Below are 26,937 nucleotides of genomic sequence, written 5' to 3'. Positions count from 1 at the left end.
CCTGGTCTTCAGAGTTTGTAACTAATGTCTTAACCAACAGAACACACCCATGTTAATCATTATATATAACTAATGTCTTAACCAACAGAACACACCCATGTTAATCATTATATATAACTAATGTCTTAACCAACAGAACACACCCATGTTAATCATTATATATAACTAATGTCTTAACCAACAGAACACACCCATGTTAATCATTATATATAACTAATGTCTTAACCAACAGAACACACCCATGTTAATCATTATATATAACTAATGTCTTAACCAACAGAACACACCCATGTTAATCATTATATATAACTAATGTCTTAACCAACAGAACACACCCATGTTAATCATTATATATAACTAATGTCTTAACCAACAGAACACACCCATGTTAATCATTATATATAACTAATGTCTTAACCAACAGAACACACCCATGTTAATCATTATATATAACTAATGTCTTAACCAACAGAACACACCCATGTTAATCATTATATATAACTAATGTCTTAACCAACAGAACACACCCATGTTAATCATTATATATAACTAATGTCTTAACCAACAGAACACACCCATGTTAATCATTATATATAACTAATGTCTTAACCAACAGAACACACCCATGTTAATCATTATATATAACTAATGTCTTAACCAACAGAACACACCCATGTTAATCATTATATATAACTAATGTCTTAACCAACAGAACACACCCATGTAGAATCTCAGAACACTGAAGAAACGTTAGTGAAGAGACATGCATCTTGTTTTGAAGATTAGGACTGGCTGTAGTACCACTACCTCCATTCTCAACATTCGCCTCCTCGATGTATGTCAGTGAACATGATGCAGTGGGAAAAACAGCCAGCTGGAATGTCAACACCATTCCGCAATAATTCAAAACACGGCCACTTTTTTGCCAGCCATGAAGAAACCCACTACAAGCCCTGTGCACAGTTTTGTACACATTACCTTAGATTTCAATAGAATCTGTGAAGAAAGCTTATCTTTCAAGTTTCTGTTTTGTTTGTTTGTTTTTTAACGCCACTCAACAATATTTCAGCTATATGAAGGAGGTCTGTAAATAATCAGAGCAGACAATCCAGTGATCGACATCATGAACATCCACCAAGAAATTAGAATATGATGACATGCATCAACCAAGTCAGCAGGCTTGACCACCCAATCCCGTTAGTCGCCTCTTACGACAAACATAGTCACCTTTTACGACAAGCATGGGTTGCTGAAGACCTATTGTACCCCGGATCTTTAGGGTGTCAACTTTTATGTTGTTTGAATGTTCACTTCTAACTCTACATTGATTCTTGGACTTTGATTTCATGACCACATGATGGCATCTAAAGTTCTGCAGCTAATATGACACTGATCACAATTAGTGCAGGATGATCCCCAAGACCCTAACGCTGTGCTCAGATACAGAAACGTTTCTCCTCTCCAAGGAGATTCTGTGTTCAACACAGGAGACAGTCGGTATGTTGTGACAGCAATGTTATTGCAGTAATTCAGAAAAACAGAAAAACGCTAAATGTGATAACTGTGAGGGAATTCCTGGTAAATGTGACACGTGAATTGCATATTACACCTTGAAATGCACGCGGTGTATGTATCACCCACAAGCTTCGCATTAAATGAACATCGACTGTCACTTGCACATACTACACACATTATCATGTCGGAGCCCTCACAATGCCAAACAACAACTTGATGAGGGCATTAGTGTCATATTAACACAGAGCTTTTATTAGTATTGGTGCTGGAAGCTTAAACCTTCAGAACCAAGATCTAAAACGACAATGTTCCATCGTCAGGGTTTTACAGTAGGGTTGGCATATTGGCACAAACATCGTATTGCAATACTAGTATATCACAATAGGGAGAGCTGTATTGCGAAACATATTGCAATACGTATTAGGGTCCAAATTATGTATACATGTACATGATATATGTGTACTTCTTCATTCAATAATCTAGACTTCAGACTGCAAGATGGGTAGTGTGGATAGACAAGACTACCTATTACGTCATCAATATGGAATGGTAACGTGGACAGTGTGAAGTGTGTGCTGTTTACATGAGTTTGGATATATACGGGTATACCATTTGTATTGAACACCCCAATTACATAGCCTTGTAAAATTAGCAGTCAAGAAGGATGAAGGCTTTTTTAAGGGGGGAGGGGGGAGAGATAATTTTCTTTCTTAATTTAGAAGCCATTTCTTTACACTAATACAGTTTTTATATAGGTCGTGGACATTCCAAAGTTTCTGGGTTTTTTAATTTATTTCAGTCTCATTTAATTCTGAAGGTTTGTAGAACCGGATTTATTGCATCAGTTCCACCTCAACTCAAATCTCAGGAATGTTTGCATCAAATATGCAGGGACTATGGAATTACGTAATTGGGATACAAGGACTGCATCAACCAAGTCAGCAAGCCTGACCACAGGATCCTGTTAGTCGCCTCTTAGGACAAGCATAGTTGCCTCTTAGGACAAGCTTAGTTGCCTCTTAGGACAAGCTTAGTTGCCTCTTACGACAAGCATGGCTTGCTGAAGACGTACTCTACCCAGATCCACGGGTGCACAAAATAGATAAGGGCCAGTACATGACTACAGGGCCAGTGAATGTTTCTAGTTCATAGCCTCTCTAGCCAATCTAGGCTGCCATGTCTAATACAAAGACACTGGCTCTTTCTGTAACCTGCCTCTTCACTAGATTTGAAAACCATTCCGATGAGATCAGTAATTAACTTATTGAAGCCAAACCTGAAAAGGTTTCAACACAGCTACATGACGACACAATCCAGTCAGCAAAACGCCAGCACAAATCTTATAATCCCAAACTTGACCAGCCATTGCCATTTCATCAAAATAAGGAAATTATCCTGACCAGTAGTCACATCATCTTAGTCCCAGGTCTTATTAGGCTGACCAGTGACCATGATAAGTGACCTCTGCGTGCCCTTGTGACGTGATCATCACATTGTCTATGTAAGGCTTCAGTACAATTAGGAGGAGAGATAAAGGTCTGTCCATGATGATAAGATGAGGTGGAGGTGATGGCCTGGATGTCTCCAGGCAGGAGAACATACGTGTTGATGGTTGATGGGCGTAAATTGACGTCTGATGGTGTAAATTGATTGGTTGATAGCATAATCCTTCAAACTAAAGACGGACATAACAGGGTTAGAGATTATTTCCGAAACATTGACGGAGTGGATGGAATGGGGCTGGGCGCCTCTTTCACCAGGATTCAGGCATGTCAGCTCACTGCAGGGGGAAACAGCAAGAGATGTAGACTGTAGACATTCAGCATTCAGCACTAGTCCTGCAGTCCTTGCCAAACTGCCCACTAGTAATTGTATCATAAGGACTAGTAGAAATTTGCCATTGTTAGAGGTTTTGCTATATGTTATCATTATAAGGACTGGTGGACTGAAGCTGTTAGTTTCTACCCCTGAGCATGTTGTTGAAACACTTGCAACGGTGATACTAGACAGCAGGACATAAGCAAATCTGGATCCAAATCCACAATCAGCAGATCCTGCTTAGGATACAAGCATCTCAACGTTCAGGACATAAGTAAATATGCATTCAAATCCACAATCAGCACAATCCTGATAACCAAGGGAAACTACTCTGCACAGGTCACTACTGCCAGTGGGTAAAGCTGTATAGTAATAGGAAAGATTGAGGTGCTCTTTAGCTTCTAGTAATATATATATCACTGTGGATATACATTACTTTAGATACAAGCATCTCAACTTTCACGGAGAAAATGATTGAGAAATGTCAACTATATTAAAATACTCCAAAAACAGTCAAGGCTATCATGGTAAAGTGGACAGTATGATCTCTTCGGCATTCTTGAACACATTCAAACAGTAGGCATAGTACATGTGGTTATATACACAGACAATACTTACTCATGATTTCGTAGGTTCACTTCCCGCGGTGAAGGCGGACACAAATGTCTAGGGGGAGACAACTGATGATTTATATTATTCAATCCAGGAGGTTCCCAAATTTCTTCATCTAGGGTATCCGATAAACTCATCAACAGGAAATTGTCCTGAAAGTCCTCCACCCCTCGCTCCGGAATATACGTTTCTTTCCGACACATCGGACAGGGGAAGTATCCGGGGCGTCCCCCTGGAGTCCGTCGCACATAATCCTTGAGGCAGTGTTCACAGAAACTATGGAGGCACGGTAGGGCCTTGGGGCGGCGAATGGGATCAAGGCATATCTTGCAGGAGAGGAACTCTTCCTGAAGTTTCTCTTTCAGAGTACTATTGGAGCCGCGGTTGGTCGGCGTTGGAGTCGTCGATTTGGCCATGTTTAGCCATTCTGGAAGACAAGAAGTTTGGAATTAGAACAGAATTCTACCATGAATGCTTGATTCAGATTGGCTAAAATGAGGTATCAAATACCTCCAAATAAAACCTTTTCACACAATGTGCATATAAACATGATAAATACATCAAAAGCCCCTGTATCAAAAAAAATAAAGGGCTGCCAAAACCCATCAGAACTTGGTCCCAAATAAAAAATAATAGGTCTAGAATCTACACAACGGATATAACAAAATCACGCTCAAATACTCCTACCTGAAAATCAATATTTCCTACAACTGTTTACAGTACTGATACACACATTGTATAACACATCTAAACATATGAAAAAGAAGAATATTCAGTGCTTTCAATTGGAAGAGGGCCTCAATCATTGAAGCCTACAACAACAAATGACCCTTCATTCCTGAACAAGATCAGTATTGCCCCAGTCAGTAGATTCCTTAAGGACCAGTAAAATGAATTAAATGCAGGTCCGGTGGTCTTGTGTTATTTTGGGGACAAACAAGGTAATCTATAAGTTTGTACGACTTTTGAAATCAGCGGTTGATCTCCAGGTCCTATGTTACCAGTACACAGCCTATGCTTGGTACACATGGATGGATGGATGGATGGATGGATGGATGGATGGATGGATGGATAAATAGATAGGATATATAGCATGATATAGATAGATCTCCAGGTCCTATTTTACCAGTACACAGCCTATGCTTGGTACACATGGATAGATGGATGGATGCATGGATAAATAGATAGGATATATAGCATGATATAGATAGATCTCCTGGTCTGTAGTTACAGTACCCAGCCTTGGCACAAATTTCCAAGATATGCCACATCAATTCGAAAGTTTTGGAATAATACAAAACTTCACAAATTCAACTAACCTTTCAAAACATATGTTTCCATTTCATGCAATGTCGTACTTCCCCATGAATGACTAAACAATTGGGCCTGCATCACTGACAGAGACCCTGGCTCGAACTGACTACCTCCACCTGACACTGGTCCGGTGGCGTGAAAACATGATCTACAGGAGTAACATCTCGTTCAGGACCTGACATAATAACCAAAGTCAGACCAGCGCTTACTGCTTCGTACCGAGAGGTTGTCAGGCATCTGTTGTCACAACAATTAAGAATCAATTATGCTTATGACAGTGATGAATTATTAATGGATGGTTACACAATAACCCAAAGCGTAGCCTATTCACTCAACACTCAAATTCTGAGGCATGCCAAGGCTGAATTAATCATCATCACCATTGGCCAAGAAGTCGACATACTGTCAATGTCAAACTATTTAGGAAAGTAGTATTCTTATTCTTCAATTTAATAACTGATACTAACTTATATAACTGCATCATATATTTGCTTTGCTGTCTTTAAACAAGCTAATGACATTTTAAATAGCTACAGATCACCATAAAATCCCATCGCCCTATGAATGGAAGAAAACAGTTTGTAACTGAAGCAGTGCTTAACTGGGTTCAACAGTTCAACAGTTCACATACTATTCCCCTGCAACAAGTATCAGGGTATGAAATAGATACAATTTAAAGAAAACAATTCACAAGAATGTCAACTCAACGCACTGAAATGAGGCGAACTGGATACCGGCTTGTTTCTTAGCCGATGTAGGAAGTAAGCATCTAAACAAGAACATTATATATACGTATATTTCACAAAAAACACCAGCTGGTTGACAGGGCAATATTTATGATGTGAAACTCAAGCTGTCCTCCATGGAAAGACGTTCATTATAGGGAGCCCTATGGAACATGGTATCAGTCATAACACCATAAATTTCATCTCCAAACAACATAAACTGATAGTGCTTGCCCAGATACACATGCCTCGGAGTGGGGCATGATATTTAGTAGATATTTTAGTAGATATTTTAGTAGATATAGCGTACAGATTGAATGAATCTAAGGCTCTTAAAGACCAAATCACGACAGAAGATGACACCAGCATGATCGTCTATTCTCATCTTGTTTGCCAAGGGTACAAAGTTATTATTCGTCTGTGTGTAAAATAAATATGAGGATAGTTACGACCAGGATAATACATACTTGTGCCCTGTTTAGATACAAAAGATCACACCATGTAAAAATGTCTCATGGCTTGCTATTGTATGATGTTTATGTAAAGGTATTTTAAAGAAAGGAATGAGGGCAATGTCCTATGTTTCTTCTTGGACAGTTTCTACCATGACGTCCCCATATTATTCCTCAAGCTGGAACCCACAATCACTCAAAAGTCTGGATTCAGTAACATCTCTAACATATATCCCCAATCCTGCCTCTGTTTTTGTACGAGTGTTTCAAATGCCATATATACCAGATGTTTGTTTAGGGCATCGGTAAAATGTAATGCAAGCATTAGTTACCGATTTAGAAAAAACTAAATGTAACATGATACATGTCACTTCTGTATGTATCAACGTATCAAGTATTATTGTACCAAATATATTACAGATATTAAAGATATGCTTGTACCCTGTCCTATGACGACATTCTGTACAATAAACTTGTATTCCATTCTAATCCATTCAAAACAATGGACATATTTGTCACAGAGTTTCTAAATATTGACCTTCGATAAATTTTGTTTGTTTGTTTACTTGTTGTTTAACGCCACACTCAGCAATATTCTAGCTGTATGACGGCGGTCTGTAAATAATCGAGTCTGGACCAGACAATCCAGTGATTGACATCATGAGCATCGATCCACGCAATTTGGATACGATGACCTGCATCAACCAAGTCAGCGAGCCTGCAATGACCACCCGATCCTGTTAGCCGCCTTTTACGACAAGCATAGTCGCCTTTTATGGCAAACATGGGTTGCTGAAGACTTATTCTACCACGATCTTCACGGGTAGACCATCGATAAATAATATACCACATTAGTTTTAAGGGAAACATCACAGTTAATAAGCCAGTCTGTTTCAGACCTCCAGCTGAGGAGCTGTGGGGTTTCTCCTGGAGAGCATTTCGCAAACATTTGACTTGGATGAGAACACAACCAGGAGAAAGAGGATAAAGTCTTTCAATGAATGCTGACATTTATGACAAGCACTACATTACACAACCCATCGCCCCCCACACAAATAAAGTCAACATTGCACTGGACCAAAATCGGATCAACTTTCCTAGGCTACAAGCCTCAAGGTAATTTGAAAAATGGGGTGTATATCCGTTTGCAGGGTCTATCTGTGTGCCGGTCACACATACCGTAGTTCTCCTGTAAAATACGATATATTGTGATGCTTTGGACAGTATTATGATTTTAACAAAGTGTTAGCTAAATGTGGGAGAAAAGCCTGAATTGGGGCAGGACGGAGATGCAGTCTGAGGCTGAAGTGGGGCAGGCCGGAGATGCAGTCTGAGGCTGAAGTGGGGCAGGTCGGAGATGCAGTCTGAGGCTGAAGTGGGGCAGGTCGGAGATGCAGTCTGAGGCTGAAGTGGGGCAGGACAGAGATGCCGTCTGAGGCTGAAGTGGGGCAGGACGGAGATGCAGTCTGAGGCTGAAGTGGGGCAGGACAGAGATGCAGTCTGAGGCTGAAGTGGGGCAGGACGGAGATGCAGTCTGAGGCTGAAGTGGGGCAGGACAGAGATGCAGTCTGAGGCTGAAGTGGGGCAGGACAGAGATGCAGTCTGAGGCTGAAGTGGGGCAGGTCGGAGATGCAGACCAAGAATCCTAACTGGGGTGAATTGAAGAAACAAAGTCACAGAACTAGTTTCACTGTCTTGAAGAAGGCCCTGGCAGATGAGGCACAAGATGTATGATGACTTCTATATAAAACATTACACCCACCTGTCAATGTCTTCCACTCATGTCCGTAATCATTTCCCTATCCATGTGACTTTATTAGAACATGTTTGGTACAGGTGCTCCAGCATTATGAATGGAGCCTGTGATAGCTTCAGGTTACCTGTGTGACCTAGAGCTGTTGGCAGGCTCACCACCTGACCCTCCAGCATTGTTATACACAGTTAGTACCTGGGAATCTACTCCACCTCCGAGCTCTGTTTCATATGTCCCCATCCCATGAAGTTAACCCACCCCCTGCCTTTACATATCTCCCCATCCTGTGAAGTTAACCCACCCCCTGCCTTTACATATCTCCCCATCCTGTGAAGTTAACCCACCCTTGCCTTTACGTATCTCCCCATCCCGTGAGGTTAACCTACCTTTGCCTTTACTTATCTCCCCATACTGTGAAGTTAACCCACCCCCTGCCTTTACATAGCTCCCAATCCTGTGAAGTTAACCCACCCCCTGCCTTTACATATCTCCCCATCCGGTAAAGTTAACCCACCCCCTGCCTTTACATATCTCCCCATCCGGTAAAGTTAACCCACCCCCTGCCTTTACATATCTCCCCATCCTGTGAAGTTAACCCACCCCCTGCCTTTACATATCTCCCCATCCTGTAAAGTTAACCCACCCCCTGCCTTTACATATCTCCCCATCCTGTGAAGTTAACCCACCCTTGCCTTTACGTATCTCCCCATCCCGTGAAGTTAACCTACCTTTGCCTTTATTTATCTCCCCATACTGTGAAGTTAACCCACCCTTGCCTTTACGTATCTCCCCATCCCGTGAAGTTAACCCACCCCCTGCCTTTACATAGCTCCCAATCCTGTGAAGTTAACCCACCCCCTGCCTTTACATATCTCCCCATCCTGTAAAGTTAACCCACCCCTGCCTTTACATATCTCCCCATCCTGTGAAGTTAACCCACCCCCTGCCTTTACGTATCTCCCCATCCTGTGAAGTTAACCCACCCCCTGCCTTTACATATCTCCCCATCCTGTGAAGTTAACCCACCTTTGCCTTTACGTATCTCCCCATCCCGTGAAGTTAACCTACCTTTGCCTTTACTTACCTCCCCATACTGTGAAGTTAACCCACCCTTGCCTTTACGTATCTCCCCATCCCGTGAAGTTAACCCACCCCCTGCCTTTACATAGCTCCCAATCCTGTGAAGTTAACCCACCCCCTGCCTTTACATATCTCATCATCCTGTAAAGTTAACCCACCCCTGCCTTTACATATCTCCCCATCCTGTGAAGTTAACCCACCCCTGCCTTTACGTACGGTAGCTCCCAATCCTGTGAAGTTAACCCACCCGCTGCCTTTACATATCTCCCCATCCTGTGAAGTTAACCCACCCCCTGCCTTTACATATCTCCCCATTCGGTAAAGTTAACCCACCCCCTGCCTTTACATATCTCCCCATTCAACCACAGCAATAACAAAAATCACATCCACTAAAAACAAATACCTCTGAATGCATCGCGATGAATTCATAACAAGAAGGTTCCCTTCGTCCTTGTCACCATGCCATACACTTCAACCGATAGTATTCTGTAGTTATTTTGGTTTGAATCATATACCTCTCCAAGTACTAATTTGTTTTATAGAGATATTAACACAACTAAGATATTTTACATTATTAACACGCATTAAATGTTATCAGCGTGGCCTTACTATTACTAGTCAGTACACCCCTAGCACATGTAGAGCAGTACAGATGTAATCAAACAAATATCTGTACACATGTATACTTTTCAAATTCTTGACCAACTATCACCAAGTGTATAACTACAGTATCGCCCTAGTAGGGAAGAATGAGGCTACATGTTGGGCAGTGAGGAAATGCAGAACACATGCACCATTCTCAATGAATTCCAGCACCAGCAGGAGCTTCTATCACTCCTGGCGCCAAGTCGGAGAAAAGTCAGAATGGACCCCAAATAAGCAGATCAGAAACTGGGCAATTAGCTTTCAATGACCTTGAACACAGCTGACCTCTCTTCCCAATTATATCTTTCGATTTGATTGACTTGAAAATGGGAAGAAAAGCTTGCCTCCCCATTCTGGAAACTTTTGAGTTGTGGCGTCTGGTTTTGAATTACATCAATGTGATATGTGCATTTTTATTGCTTTTAAATGTCCCAGTTGTATGTAATAGTTGAGCACATTATAATTATGTGGTGATAAAATAGAACAATTATATGAAAAGACATCAGCTCTTTTTGTGGGTTTGAGGTGAGAATTTCTGTTTGAAGAAATAGTTTCAAAGGGTGACTGAATGAAAGGGTTGTTTCACTGTCATGAGCAATATGACAGTTATATCCTAGCAGTCTTGCAACAAATCAACCAATCCTCATCACACAAACTAGTGGTCGATATGATAACAACAAGTCCCTAACGAAGGAATGCTAGGTGATTTTGACTTGGTATGAATCAGCATAAATGTAGTGAACAAAAAAGTTAGGGATCCTGTATATTTTGGGGGATATTGTTTTGTAGTGAAGTTTGAGCACAAGCTAATAACAAGATCCCCCCAATAGTCATGATTTTGTTCTCTATATATACCTCGGTATCATATATCCTATGACATCACATTGCCACATGTGGACAGATCGTTTGCTTAAAACTGCAAGTCTTGAGACCAGAAAATGGTCATCGTAGTGACGCACCTGGCAAGTCTTACCTGTAAGTGAGTGAGTAAGTATGGTTTTACGCCGCTTTTAGCAATATTCCAGCAATATCACAGCGGGGGACACCAGAAATGGGCTTCACACATTTTACCCATGTCGGGAATCGAACCCGGGTCTTCGGCGTGACGAGCGAACGCTTTAACCACTATGCTACCCGACCGCCCCTTACCTGTAAGTAGTCCAGGGTCACTGTGTCTATACCGTCTGCCAGCCATCTGATAGCCACTGTGCACCACCTGACATTCAGGTCAATCCTGGCCACATCACACATGTACAGAAACAGAGCCGGAACAAGTGAACTATAGGACACTATGACAAGCTTGAATGAAACACAACAATTTGGACACAATCGACCAGATCGTGTACTTCGCATCTGGGGACCAAGGAATCCATATACACTGTGTCAGTGTCCTGGCACTGGAGCTTCTATCACTGACTCATGTCAAATTTAAAATGTCACATCAAATATGAACATGTTCTCCCAGCTGATACCCACGGTCCATGTTTATTAATGTTTGAACAAAGGCAAAGAAAGTTTCTGTGTTGATCAATACTCATTGTCAACCATTTCTGTGTGGGGTTTATAAATAAACTGCAGTGTTCTGCAATGTAAATGTCACTTATCAAGGCAATAAATCAGGTGATTCTTAATGTAAGCATTACAGACACAACCAAAAGAGATTGTTGTTCAAGATAATGCCGTGAAATAAACAAAGCCGAAACCCTATCTAAAAATACCAAGTGACAATTTCTTGTAAGAAATTCCATCACAAAATGGCGTTCTGTACTGTAAAAGTCCTCTGTTATGTGTGAATTAACATGTGCCATTGATGCATTCTAAATTTCTATAAGACAATACGAATATTGTGCAAGTTGACAAAAACTCTCATGAAAAGACTTGCATCTGAGCAGTATCTCACCAAGAAGTGTACATTCAAAAGTCACCTATCCAAAGCCCTTGACTGCATTTCAAAACATCTTCACCCAAAGGATCTGACAAATTAGACTGTCAAGTATGCAACTGTCTATCATAAAGAACTTCCAATATTCATCTCTGTATCAAGGTCAAAGAAACACTTCATCAGCTCATTAGTTGATCCATGTCCTTCCAACATTATTCAGATGTACACATCCTAAACTCCTAAAGCCATTCACAAACAGAAATCATCGCCACTAATCCTCAATCACTCCTCATCAAGATTAAGCTTCATAAGGTAAGACGACAGTCTAAGATGTCTGCTATGGCTCCACCCAACATCTGTTTCCATCACTCCATCATGAAAACATGACGCAACCGACATCTCTTCCAGGATCCACAAAAGACATATGCATCATACGTAAAAATGACCATCTGCCAAAGTTTCCAGACACAAACTTGTAACTAGCTCATTTCAAGCTCCATGCTATCTTCCGCCGACTTCAAGCCCTCTAGTAGTGCCTGTCAGACCTGCTCCACTCATAACGTGCCCAATATACACACAGAGGACTCAACGTCTGCACTTGCCAAATCTTGTTCAAGATATGATCCAGACCTTCCTAAATCTTGCTCAGATCCCCATTATCACGATGATGACAGCCGAACAGTCTCAGGGGCTCTCCCACATAATGTTGTGCTCTAACACCCACCAAGGACCAAGCAGCCTTAATTACCCATCATTCCTTGAATTACATCCTGTCAAAAGATAACATTATCAACATTGGCTATTCTCACAGATATTTTTTGCGGACAAATTCGGGCTTAGATTATCCATGAGGAACAACCTTGGAAGGGAAATCTGAAGCGTACCAGATCTAAACCCATAAAAAAAAATTCTCTGAAATGCAGCATTCATTGCCTGTGTATGGCTGGGAACAGATGCATACAACATTTTTCAGAATTTTTTTACCATTTTTTTTCTCAAGCTGTGCCATGTGTGTGTTCTAAGTGAAGGTGACTTGAACTAAGCCAAACATGTGATCAAAATATTCATCTACAAAACTTCCAACTTTTAGAGGTTTCAGTTTTCCCAACCATCTTGGATCGCTATCTTCTTGTATCCTTTGACAGGTACAAACGTAGCCTACACGGAGAAAACACAACTGTTTCTTGACGTTAAATGTTACTAGCCAGTTTCAAATTTCGCGAGCTAAATATCTCACAGTTTACTTTTTTCAGAATTTTGATTCTGCGAAGTTATGAATAAAAACCCAAATTGCGAATCATGAGTCAAATATTATGACGGGGGTGAACTCTGACCTCGCAAACTGGTAACCCCAATTTGTGGCGTAATTTTTGGTTTGACGTGGCCGGGGATCGAACCATAAACCTTCCGCTCTCCGGGCAGATGCCCTATCCACGAGACCACGGAGGCAATCTCAAAACGTACAAGAACCTAATGTTTTCCTCCTTGACTATACAGACAATTATTTCAGCATATTCTCCGACTGCAATACATGCTAATCCATTTCCCCATGTTGCTCTTCCTCATTCCCCCATCCAACCAATGATTTCTAGCTTGCAGTTTTCACATCATATTTTTTACATTTCTTAGCTCACCCAAAATAACCCCATGACAGCTGCCAGTTTGGTGCATACAATCTCTAATATTGCCTCACTGACAGAGAGCCACATGATAAGTCAATCACGTAAATCGAAAGAAAACTTATACATTTAACATGTCCCCAGGGGCCGCAAAATTGGGGAAAATTTCAAGCAGGCTTCAGATCCATATGAGAATTTCAGTTAAGGTATCCCCATAAGGATCAAACAGGGAGCCTAAAATGTCCCAATGTTAACCCCATAAACGTATAAACATACAACTACAGTTTAATATTTGGCACTACTTCTTGTTTATTCCACACCAAGGAATATTCTTATTGTTACCATATTCGACGTAATAAGCGCCCCGCTCTAATAAACGCCCATGGCAATATTTGCTAATATATTGGCTAGTGAACAATCCCAATTAGCACCCCTTCCAATTGATTAATGTATACAAGACTTATTTATTCGCGTATAATACGCACTCGTTATATGCACACTTAATTATGGGCAATTAAATTCGGGAAAAATATATCTGTCGTACATAAACATTTCAGGCTGTCAGCATAAACCACGAAATTCATCTTTCAACTCAACTTTTTTTCACCAAAATAATATTCTAATTTTGAGAGCGCCCTCTGCGCTTATTACGTTGAATACGGTATATTGAAAAACCTTCATGATCAACCCCCCAACCCCCAATGTTACAGGTGAGTGAGTATATCAGTCCAGTTTTACTCAGCTTCTTGTATGGTTCCACTTCTAGCGACCATTCCACTTCCAGAACTATTCCGATATTTCAGACAGAGACGGAGAAACACCAAGGTGATACAATTTCAGGACAAAATCGCCTAACTCACTCACTCCAGAATAAGCACACAAAATTACCTTTGCCCCATTGAATATCAGCAGCGGCTCTTGAAATCTTTAATATAACGGGAATACATAACAGTATTAACACTCCGACGAACTGCTTCAAACAAATCTAGAACTAATATAATACAATCAGAGGAATTTGGGTTGTTTCATTTCTGATTCGTGAACATTTACCGCACAGACAAACATAAAACCCATCCAATCTTCCTGTCAAGAACAATTCGTCCCTGACACTGACCAAGGGGTGAAGATGCGATTTCAGCAGGCGTTAATCCTTGCTCTCCGTGCTCTCCGATTCGGCCCTTTGCCAAGAAGAACACCATTAGTCCCTGACACTGACCCAGGGGTGAGGGTGTGATTTCAGCCAGCGTTAATCCTTGCTCCGACTCAGCCCCGGTGCCAAGGGGAACACCATGCAGGTAGCCTCCATCACAGAGCTTCCAACCACAGTCTTTGCCAACTGTTCCTGCAGCAGCAGGTAGCAGTAGTAGGCGCTGTTGTGTGGGTGGCCATAAAGCTGTCGCCAGCCTCACCGCTTTGTGCGCTTTGAGTCGCTTCATTACGGCCAGATTACAGATCCATACAGTCTCAACAAAGATTTTGTTTTTTGGATATCCAGGTTTGAATAGATACACTTGTTCTGGTCTGTTCTAGAGATAGATTGGGATCAGTGATGAGCACAAAACAAGATTTTATAGTCTGTCATTAAATCAATGTATTGTCTGTGCTGTGAACAAGATCCAGGTTGTACTGACTGTGGATTCATGAGTGTACTGACTGTGGGATGCAGGTTATTTTTCCTGTTCAATACAGGTTTGTTTTATTGTACATGATGCACAGGTTTTATTGTACACGATGCACAGGTTTTATTGACCATGATGCACAGGTTTTATTGACCATGATGCACAGGGTTTATTGTCCACGATGCACAGGTTTTATTGTACACAATGCACAGGTTTTATTGACCATGATCCACAGGTTTTATTGACCATGATGCACAGGTTTTTTTGTCCACGATGCACAGGTTTTATTGTCCACGATGCACAGGTTTTATTGTCCACGATGCACAGGTTTTATTGTACAAGATGCACAGGTTTTATTGACCATGATGCTCGGGTTTTCTTGTCCATGATAAACAGGTTTTATTGACCATGATGCACAGGTTTTATTGACCATGATACACAGGTTTTATTGTCCATGATGCACAGGTTTTAATGACACTGATGCTTAGGTTTTATTGACCATGAGGCACAGGTTTTATTGTACATGATGCACAGGTTTTATTGTACATGATGCACACGTTGTATTTTCCATGATAAACAGGTTTTATTGACCATGATGTACAGGTTGTACTTCCCAGATTCTGCTTCCAGTGGTGAACTAGTTTTAAGCAATTCCATATATCAACCTTACATCATTTAAAACCCTTTAAGATACCTTATCAATAAATCCCCCTCCATTTGAAACCTGTGAATGATAACCACAGGTGAAAAATGTAGCCTAATATAATTTCTCCCAGGAGGACACAGACATTTATCATGGGAGCCCAACACAGTGGAGGAGTCTCAGCAAGTCAAGAGCATGCAGTCTAGTTCATAACTTGAAGCATCATTTGCGGGTGATCACATCCGGTAGATCTTATACAAACAAGCACACCTCGCCTGGCTCCTATCAATACTAAACAACTCAGTGAGTGGTTTACCCGGCTTTCACTTCTTGGAAGGCTTCCATGACAAGGATGTACTACCACACAGTACCTCCACATCTCTGCCCTGGACTTAGAATAGCTTTGGCTGCAGAGGCAATGGGAAGGGAAAGGTACACAAATTAGAAACGTGAACGTCAACAGGGTTCACGCAGGTTCATTCTCTGCAACAAGGATTTTGTAGAGATCATATTCTTCATTCACTCAGTGGCAGAGTAAATAGGAGAATATTTGATCAAATAAATTACCTGGAGCAAGCTGGTTTTCTTCCTTGGGCAATAGGCTTTATGATAATTATGAAAAAAACATTTCTGCACATACCTCCCAATGTAATTGTATTAATCTAATTGTATTAACATGAATGAGTTAATGTCATCGAATCCCAACAGCATGTCATCGAATCCCAACAGCATGTCATCATATCACAATTGCATGGAATAGCAGAGGAATATCTCATTTCTGTTAAATACGTTCATTTCAGAGAGACCGCCTCCGTGGTCAAGTAGTAGAGTGTCTGCCCGGAGACGCGTCATACCAAAAGACGTTAAAAGATGGTACTTGTTGTTAAAAGGCATGATATCTCAGTGTGCTAGCACTATAAATCGGTATCAGTCTGGACTAGTACAAGCAGCCAGCCACACACACACACACACACACACAAACACACAAACACACATACACGTGCACAATAATCTTGGACGCGACGTTAAACCCCATTTCACCACACCTCATTTCAGAGACTAGATGTAGTCTAATCAAGGAATACCGACATGTCCTACCATTAAAACATATAAGTAAAGTACATGGATAAAGGAATGTAACCATGTACAGTGCATCAAGGATAGGCTGGCTTTTCAACCACAGAAAAGAGAGAAGGAATGTGTAGGATGGAGAGAGAGAAGGGACCAACAGGAGTGCCCTCTCCAACAGCCCCAAGCACTAGTATCATAGCAACAGATGTTTAAGTCACCGACCTCCCTAATGTAAAGTCACCACTAACTACATATCACAGTCCACTTCCATTACACCCACTCCACCATTAGTGGCAGATCCTCAGGACAACTGGATCACAACTCTCGATGCATGGCTTGCTCATAAGCCGGTGTTCAATGGAAACTTTCTCCTCTTGGAAACCTTTCCCTGGTTGAACCCGGATCATTTTGACCCCAGAACATTTGGGGAGTGAGTAAGTGAGTTTGGTTTTACGCCGCTTTTAGCAATATTCCAGTAATATCACGGCGGGGGCACCAGAAATTGGCTACACACTTTGTACCCATGTCGGGGATCAAACCTGGGTCTTCGGCGTGACGAGCGAACGCTTTAACCTCCAGGCTACCCGACCGCCACTCGGAACATTTGAACCCAAACCTTATCATCTTGGTTCACTTGGTCTAATATTGATAGCATCCTGTGCAGTACATCTTGGAAACTAGGACGAGTACAATATCATCACTATGCTGAATTACGAACATTAAACCTACAATGATGAGATGTGACAAGACAATAGGTATCTCCAACAGCCAGAACAGTTCCTCAAACACGACCATGCAGAGACCAAGATATGTCAGGCAGAGACCCAGAAGCAATAAGGCATGTCATACAGCTACAGACCCATTAATTCCCACCCCCCCTCTTGTTAGATCACAGGGTAAGTGAACCAGCCAGGTAGCATCCATGGAAGGGAGGTGGAGGGGATGTTAGTTGGAGACACTCTCTTGTTAGATCACAGGGTAAGTGAACCAGCCAGTTAGTATCCATGGAAGGGTTGGTTGGTTTGTTGTTTAATGCCGCACTCAGCAATATTCCAGCTATATGACAGCGGTCTGTGATTAATCGAGTCTGGACCAGACAATCCGGTGATTAATATCACGAGCATCGATCCATGCAATTGGGATACGATGACATGCATCCCTACTACAGCAATAACACTACATATCCATATAGAAACTAGTTGAAGTCAGAGATTAACTTGGCTGAAGCATACAATGTGGGTAGACTGCTTCAGGTACGTCAGGCTTGGGTTAATCATATCCCCACAAACTACGTAACAGGCCACAGAAAAATTAAGATGCTTCAGTCATACTGTTGATATCCCTGTCAGAATGTACATCAATCTCTACAGTGAGGTGATTAACGGGATTGGGCGGTCGGACTCGCTGACTTTCCAGAAGCATGTCATCATATCCAAATTGCATAGATCAATGCTGATAAAGTCAATCACTGGATTGTCTGGTCCAGACATGACTATTTACAGACTGCCATCATACAGCGGCGGTATGTGTCTACAGGAATGTAAATTATGTATGTCTGTATATATGTATATATGAATCATAATGTCTTGTCTTTTAAAATTGCATCTATCCGTAATGGAACGTTTCTGCAATAAATATTATCTTACAGCTGAGTTTGACGTTAAACACCAAAAAAACAAAACTACAGGCACATAGAAACACAGAACCAGAAAGAGCAGCACATGACTCGTCAGCGGGTCCTTCAATGTGTTCTGAGACCTTAGTTTATCAATGACTACAGTCTACACTGCAATCTCAGGCCCCCTTTACACCAGGAACTAGTCCCTATCTGGATCTTACATGGATGTTCTTGGTTTTCCAACCATCAAGGTCGACTACATGTTGAATTAAAACACTGAAGCATCCCTTACCTGCTGGCATTATACCTTCCACCTCTCCCCCCGAGTAATCCCCTTCCATCCACAACATTACAACTGTTGCTGCGTCCAGGTAACCCCTTATAACGAGGATGTTTCCCCGTGCCCTCCGTATAGAGAGGATGTGTACCGAACCCCATGACACTGTGACCCTGTTGGTATGAGCCCCATACCGTGGACCAGTTCCCTTGGCCGACTCTGTGGACTATCTCGCAACTCGTATCTATCTTGGGAATGTTCGTTCACATGCTTGTATTTAGTTCCACTCATAAAAATATGAAGCACTTAGAAAACGGTAGCACTACGGTAGTTTCACAAGAATTTCAGATATCATTTCCACAGAGAAAGCCAGATACCTTAAAATCAATCATACAGGAATTAAACAGCAAGTTCTAGTGGCTGTTTGAAGTGCTGCTTGCGTTGAAAGTGTGACAGAATTCCAAGTTAATATTACTTAAATATTTACCATTTCAACAGCTTTCATGATATATAGAAGATCAAAAAGAGCTTTTCTGAAAAGTAATATTCCGAAACTTAATTAAACTGTAACTAAATCAATGCTGTACACCCTAACTGTCAACGCTGTCCATATCGTGACCCACTTTGGTCCATCCTCTCCTCACAAGGACAAACTGTCTGATGTGTCCTGACATACACAGTAGGCTACATTAGAACAGACCGAATCCTACACAGCTCTGGTCAACTTTGTCATCAAAGTCCAGACAAGCCAGGACGTTCAACAACCCCCTCTATCACCCCCTCTTCCCATCCCATTAGCATGTGGCTCATTAACTGCCGCAGTCTTGGAATTCCTATGAATTACATGAGGCTGTGCCTCATTTAGGTTGCTGAAGACAATGTACCGTGCATTTCAGCGCAGTGGCAGAGTCAACCAAGAGACGGACTGATGACAATGTGCCGTGTATTTCAGCTCAGTGGCAGAGTCAACCAAGAGATGGACCGAAGACAATGTGCCGTGTATTTCAGCTCAGTCGCAGAGTCAACCATGAGATGAACCCAAGACAATGTACCGTGTATTTCAGCTCAGTGGCAGAGTCAACCAAGAGATGGACCCAAGACAATGTGCCGTGTATTTCAGCGCAGTGCCAGAGTCAACCAAGAGATGGACAAACACGTCATCGAATTGTCAATTGGTTATTAAGTCATGAAAATACAATATCGAATGGTCACTGTAACTTTGAAGCTGACGAGAAGTTTTTCTCAATGAAGAGACATTTGTTTGATTGTCAAACAATGATATACATGACAGCGGATACTCAACTTTGAAGCCATGTATGTGACGATGTTACCATTATAATCGATGTACACACAACATATACAACTAACAAGAAGTTGCAGAACAACAGGTTCTTTCCTATTACAGTAACTTATCTGTCCCGCCATGACAGATCAACTGTCATCATGTTAAAGAATCGGGTGTCCCTTATCTTCCTTTGAGTGGTATAGAAAGCTCTAAGTTTGTATCCACAATTTGGAGGCCCATCATTGATAGAAAAGTCTGGCTTCTGTGATACCTTCTTTACATTGAAGAAAGTGGTTTGGGAGCCACAGCCAACTATTTCAGCTTTCAAAGCTACCACTTCATGTGCATGGAACCTGTCTGTTATGAAGGCTTCTTTACACTAGTGAAGCTCTCTGGCTCGTGGGGATCTTTTCAAGTTGCAGCTAGACAATGTCAGCATAGCGTGTTCAGTGAGCGAGTGTTTATGTAGGCATTGAGCACTATCACAGCACTATCACAGCACTATCACCACTGGGGACGCATAGAGCTTAACATGTTCTGTTTAAATGGAGCATCAAACCTGGACTTCACTATGACAAGCCAAAGCTTCCTACCCACAGGACTACCCATACCCAACCTTAAGTGAGTGAGTGAGTGAGTGAGTTTGGTTTTAAGCCGCTTTTTGCAATATTCCAGCTTTAACCACTAGGCTACCCGACTACCCATCCCCAACCTTAAGACTCCAGTAGTGAGTAATATTACACCAAACCTTGTAAACACTCCAGTGAGTGAGTATGGTTTTACTCCGCTTTTATAAATATTCTAGCAATATCACGACCGGTGACACCAAAAATGGGCTTCACACATTGTACCCATGTGGGTAATGAAACCCAGGCCTTTGGCATGATGAGCAAACACTTAAACAACTAGGCTACCCGACTGCCCAAGACATGTGACACTTAGAGCACTATTGTGAAGCCTACAACTAGCATTCTACACTGTTCTTAAATTGAAGCATAACTTTGCAAATCATGTTCGTTTCAAAACAGCTTTTTCCCTTCCCTCATCAAAATCTGCAGAGAAACAAATGTGCTTTTCAAAGAGTTGCACATTTTCCTAAACATGCTTGAACCTTGTCATGTATTGTTTTCTGACAAAATAAAGAAAAAGAAAAATGTTGGTTTTTTTCTGATTTCCTTCCTGTAGAAATTACCCCATGAGACTTCAATTACTTCATTTTACACCAGATCGGGCTGACCATATCAACACGCTGCGTCATCGTCACCTGTCCGTGAAGCCACAAAGTTGTTTCCATTCAAGATGATAGCACTGCTTTCTTAATAAAAAATTAAATAATAAAAAAACTCATCAAACTGACATGATGGAAACACACAAATTATCAAAACATCTTGACCACGTGCAGCACTAGGTGTACAGAAGCCATTCACAACTTTCAAAGGGCTGATATCCGCGTCAGCAACGTATATCTTCACGTGATATTTCCTTCTCTCGTCCATTCATTCCCTTTAATCTACATAGATCTTACGATGTATACAGATGCATACAGACCTAGGGCCAAGACAAAACTTCCCTTCATAAACACACAAACAGAAACAAATAAACACCAACCCCGTCCTAATCTCCTGAGCCTTTTGACTCGGAGAGCCTCGTAAACAAACCCAACCGAGTTCAAAGGGTAGACCAATTTAAAAGAAATCTCTACAAAACCAAATGGCTACAGAAATTCCCATGTGTCAGCCACACTCAGTCGAAAACATCAAAGAAACAACACGAACTGATTTTCAAAATTTTGTGGAGGCGGTATGGATTTGGTTGGTCGAATATGTCGAATTATTTCATATACAGTGAATAAATGGCGAAAAAAATCCTGATTTTGACACTGAATAGGTTCAGTCGGCCATGAGACATCATCAAAATGGCCCAAGCATAATGCATCATTGACTGGGGGAATAGCCATTGATATTTCTATGTGACATGAAAGAGAGGCTCAGGTTTTCATCACCTGTTTGGAAGTATTCCATTTCTGTGTCTTGCAAGCCAAAATACTGGATAACCCTTATTGGCTGTATTTACGATCCACTCAGTGACTCAACACTGCTACACATTAAAGGTGTTATTTTCTAACTAAGAAGGACCTATGTTCATAAACATTACTCAGATTCATAACATACTTAGCATTTCTGAAATTGTCATGGTTTAACCTTGTTTTCATCTGATAACCAACAACCTCTGAAATGAAGGAATAATTTCGTTTCATAGAAATATCGGTTCTCTACCCAGTGATGCATCCAACTTAGTTCATTAACGCATTATGTTCTCATTTCATTCTCTTTGATAAATGTTCGTCTTCAGCCAAACAGGAGTAGCCATTAATCAACTTTACCATGCTACCCTACAGATGAATATGTGTTTCAACACAGTGTGATTGCGTGTCCTGACCAGTCCTATTTCTCATTAATATTTGTTGGAAGATTCAGTGGCTGTCTCGGTTAAAGTTTTGCGATCTTTTTTCCAATCCTAATTATTACTGAACAAAGATTTTTTATGACACAATGACATATCCATTTATTACATACGTACAATCTTTTCATTGAAGTCTATAAAGAACAACAGAAAATACAATTATCTTGTAAACAGATTTGAGATGACCCCTACTTTAGCATTTCAACATGTGCGTAAAGTCAAAATTCTATCACTTCAAGGGAATCCCATTCAAATCTATTTTCAACGAAAGAGCCAGAATAGAACTGCATCATGGGATTTCTGCTGAAATGAGCTGGAATTTATATGTGTTGTCCGCGAAATGATACGCCAGGAGGGAATACTTCTCTCATTACTGACAATGTCGGAGCTTGTTGGATGAAATTCAATCCTTTTGTGACTGGTAAACAATCCAAGTTAAATGCTCATATCACCTCTATTATCCAGCCATGGGGGAATCCTTTACAGACATGTGAGGACCTGGATGTAGGTAATAATGTAAATATGCTGGAGGGATTACCTGGTCTTTGGTCAATTTCAATTTGGTGGTACTACGTTGCTTAAGGTGTCGTGACAGACACTTTTAAAACATCAGCTATGTTTAAGATGTCAGAATTGACACCAAAACTGAAAAGAAGTTGGCCCACTCAGCAGTATTCCAGCTATATGAAGGCAGGCTGTAAATAATCAAGCCTGGACTAGACAATCTAGTGATTGACATCATGAGCATCCATCTACACAATTTGGATAGTGACATGCATCAACCATGTCATTGAGCCTGTTAGTTGCCTCTTACAACTAGCATGAGTGGCTGAAGACCAATTCCAACCAGGATCTTCACGAGATCCAAGGAACATTACGATAATCTCAACTCCGGCTTATGATATTGATAATTATTTACACAATTATTTACAGACCGCCGTCATATAGCTGAATATTGCTAAGTGCTGGGTAAAGCAACAAACCAACCAACAAACCAACCAACGTTGTAACTTCTTTGTGCAGTTGGTGTCTGGCAGGTATTAGAACCCGTAGTCAAATTTAAACATGAGCTAATTTAACTCAATGGTCCGCTTGGAAATACATCATGCTAATTCGGCCAATCATTTAAAGTAAACATGGTAAATACAGACTTACAATGCAACTTTTCAGCAGCTATTATTCTGATAACTCATTTAGAAGAACATTTGCCGGTTAAAATGACGTTGAAAGCTCCCGAAAGCCATATTACCTTCCCTTCACAATTAACTTCCCTCTCCCCTACTACGCCAGTTCATTAACTCGTAACACAAAATCAGCATGCTAAGTATACAAATACCATACAGTAAGCAACTTATCGGGGGGTGTTAGTGCCGAGGCAATACACAAGAATGCACAGGTCAAACCACACATTATATAAGATAAATCCTGAGGGGAATGTTCGGCTGTCTCTCCGCTATCATTATCGGCTTTAACAGATGCGGTAAGAGAACCTCTCTCCAAAGGAACATTGTAACGGAGACTCGTGCAAAACGGTCATTTTCACTTTCTTAACTGTTAATTGTTTTTTCATGTAGGTTGGTGATTAAATATCATTTACTCTGGCTCAAACTCTCCATCCACATTTTAACCATTAGTTGTTCAGTCATGCTCAAATTACGCTTTTCCCTAAATGGTTGTTTACAATGTTTCCTTTTTATTAATTACTGGTCTTCACATTACTCAGAACGTTAAACAGTCGATTACATGTTTTATGGCCTATTTTCAGACATTTTAAACATATTTCCAGGCGCTCATATTCAACAGACATCACAGCATTAACTCAAGCCATTGGTCCTTTCCATTTAATTTGTGCTGTATCCATCCATCACCGTCCCTTGATAATTAAAAATAAGTCACCTGAGGCATTGTTCCCCGAGTTCAGTGGACACATTATCTGATCATATTGCTATAATCGGCATCCGAAAATGACAAGAGGACACTCGTCCCTCACATCCATTTCCTTGTGAGTAACTCAATTCCCGTTTATCCAATCTGGCTGACCTCTGCATCGTTTGAAAGTGACCATTGGTGGCCATCTCAACAATTCACTTGATATAACAAATATATATATCAATTGAGGTCATGAACTTGACCTCACGGTGACAACATTAATTGTTCCTCTTGACCTTCACATCCATCATGCAGATGCAGAGGACGCAGAGGACAATGAAATGGACCGGTCATGACGAACACATTCGTAGCAGACATTCGAACACTCTCTTCGGTATTGTGAAGGAATCTACTTCAATATGATAGAGATCCTGAAGAACACTAGATTGACAAATTTGTTTTCTTGTTCAGTGAGTGCATTTGTTTAACTTTGTCGTAAGAGGCGGCTAACAGGATCGGGTGGTCAGGATCGCTGACTTGGTTGATGCATGTCACCTATCCCAATTGCGTGGATCAATGCTCATGATATCAATCACTGGATTGTCCGGACCATCCTGGATTGTTTAAAGCCTGCCATCATATAGCTGGAATATTGCTGAGTGTGGCGTTAAAGAACCAACCAACCAACCAACTTTGAACAGTATTTCAGTCATGTCACTGCTCAGCTTCATGTGGGAGGAAAGATGGAGGTGATGAAGATCTTACAAGTTTACCATTTGGACGACACCTACCAGCACGGGTATAGTGCTGACAAACCAAGAAACATAACTGGGGAGAATTGTCTGTTGTTGGTAAATGTGAGTGGTCAAATATTATCAAACACGGAAAGGAGCTGTTCAAACTGTTGCAACAAGTGTTTTTTGGTTGGGACAGAAGCTGGAGTGAGTGAGTGAGTGAGTATGGTTAGCAATATTCCAGCAATATCACGGCGGGGGACACCAGAAATGGGCTTCACACATTGTACCCATGTCGGGAATCGAACCCGGGTCTTCGGCGTGACAGACAGAAGCTGGAAGATCAGTACTGTGATGAAGTCGGAAATAAAGGATGGCCTCGAGGGATCATGTAGTTTTCAACTGTAAAGTAATTACACCTAGGTATATAGGGGCATTGTCAATTCTACAGCTTTATTATAAGGTTAATAACAATGACCCCTTGACTTTCAAGCTTACTTTCAATCACTAGAAATATGCGGAACTGGACCAACATTTCAATTTGTGGGTAAAAAGGAGCATACCTGTGCTCTGCAAACAGTCATCTCGATCTGACCAGAGAGGCTGTAGATCTACTCTCCCTGGCCTTTAGTAGGCATTCCGTGGGCATCATCTCCAGCAACTCTCTACTTCCTGCCACCCTCATCGGCAGGAGCCTTTGATGGAGACACTGGCCACCCCGGCCTCAGGAACAGACAAATAATTCATCCACTGCCCACTAATCAGCATCATCATCCCACTAATCCACACCAACCGCAGTCAATTATCACCAGTCCAGCAGCATCAGTTACAACACTGAGACATCCTGTGATGTGTAATGGCTTGTGGTCGATTATGTCACACCTTATCCAGTCTATTGAGTCTACAGCCTCTCCTTACGCAACACCTCCCCTGCACTTACTGATGGTGACGGTGTAACAGCATCCACACAGGAGATGGACAAGTTACATCAGTCTCTTAATCCGGGCCCGGCTTCCAGGAATATCCTGGTAATAGGCAAACGCGGAGGTCCCCTAATTGCAATTAATGCGACTACTGGCCACAGATATGTTGGTTATGACGACATACTGGGATAATTGCATGAACTGATTCGAAAATTGTGACCTTTGGACTAAGAGACCAAGGCCATTACGCATTCCAGAGGGAGTATTAATGAATATAATGTCATCGGGTCAGATTCTTAGTGACTTATTATTTCAGCAGAAACTCATTTAAAGGTGAGAACAGTGCCAGAAATGTAAAGCTCTGTTCAGCACCCATCAATCAGAGTGTTAATGGATTGTACACCCTTGTCAACCATATTCTCAAATATTTCACATGACACATAAGCAGCCTTCATATTATTGTCGGTTCTGGACCAGCCAGACCAGAGGCCAGAAACTGACCAAGGAAATGACCAATGGCATTAGGGCTCAATGAGACACAAAGCCAGAGCTATGTCATTCCCTCGGCTTCAGTCACCGATCTGAGTTATTTTAGGGCATGAAGACCTCAGAGACTAATTTCAGTCACTGTTTAGTCGACCCATGAAGATCAGGGTTAGATTAGGAACCCATGCTTGCCCTAAGAGGCGACTATGTTTGTCATAAGAGGTGACTAATGGGATCAGGTGTCCAGGCTTTGTTGATCCTTGTTGTCGTATCCCAACTGGTAGATCGATGCTCATAATGTCAATCACTGGACTGTCTGGTCAAGGCTTGATTATTAACAGACGACCGTCATATAGCTGGAATATTGCTGAGTGTGGTATTAATCAACAAACAGACAGATACTGTTTATTCTTACAACACACATGTGTACCCTTGAAACTAATAAAAGATATGGACAGTTTGGAAACAGTTGTGCTCGAAACATCACATGGTTGCATCTGAACACAGAACATACCAAAAGCTATTAATGGTTTG

At 41.3% G+C, this 26,937-nt stretch overlaps 1 protein-coding gene across 7 annotated transcripts in view; it reads right to left on the bottom strand.

Moving 5' to 3' along the window:
• Nucleotides 1–26,937, bottom strand: part of LOC139447451 (tyrosine-protein kinase Fgr-like) — a 107,558-nt gene that overhangs the window by 15,558 nt on the left and 65,063 nt on the right. For 4 of the 7 annotated variants that reach the window (XM_071228804.1, XM_071228803.1, XM_071228801.1 and 1 more), the window contains exon 2: nt 3,952–4,372. In XM_071228804.1, coding sequence (XP_071084905.1) covers nt 3,952–4,361 — 410 coding nt within the window. In that variant the 5' untranslated portion in view covers nt 4,362–4,372. Of the gene's footprint in view, nt 1–3,951; nt 4,373–11,063; nt 11,167–14,529; nt 14,721–26,937 lie in introns of those variants that run through there. The other 3 variants (XM_071228799.1, XM_071228800.1, XM_071228802.1) reach the window with 2 other exon arrangements.

Source organism: Haliotis cracherodii, unplaced genomic scaffold (assembly GCF_022045235.1).
Source record: "Haliotis cracherodii isolate W230 unplaced genomic scaffold, xgHalCrac1.p SCAF_7, whole genome shotgun sequence".
NCBI lineage: Eukaryota > Metazoa > Mollusca > Gastropoda > Lepetellida > Haliotidae > Haliotis > Haliotis cracherodii.
This window is presented reverse-complemented; position numbering and strand designations above follow the sequence as displayed.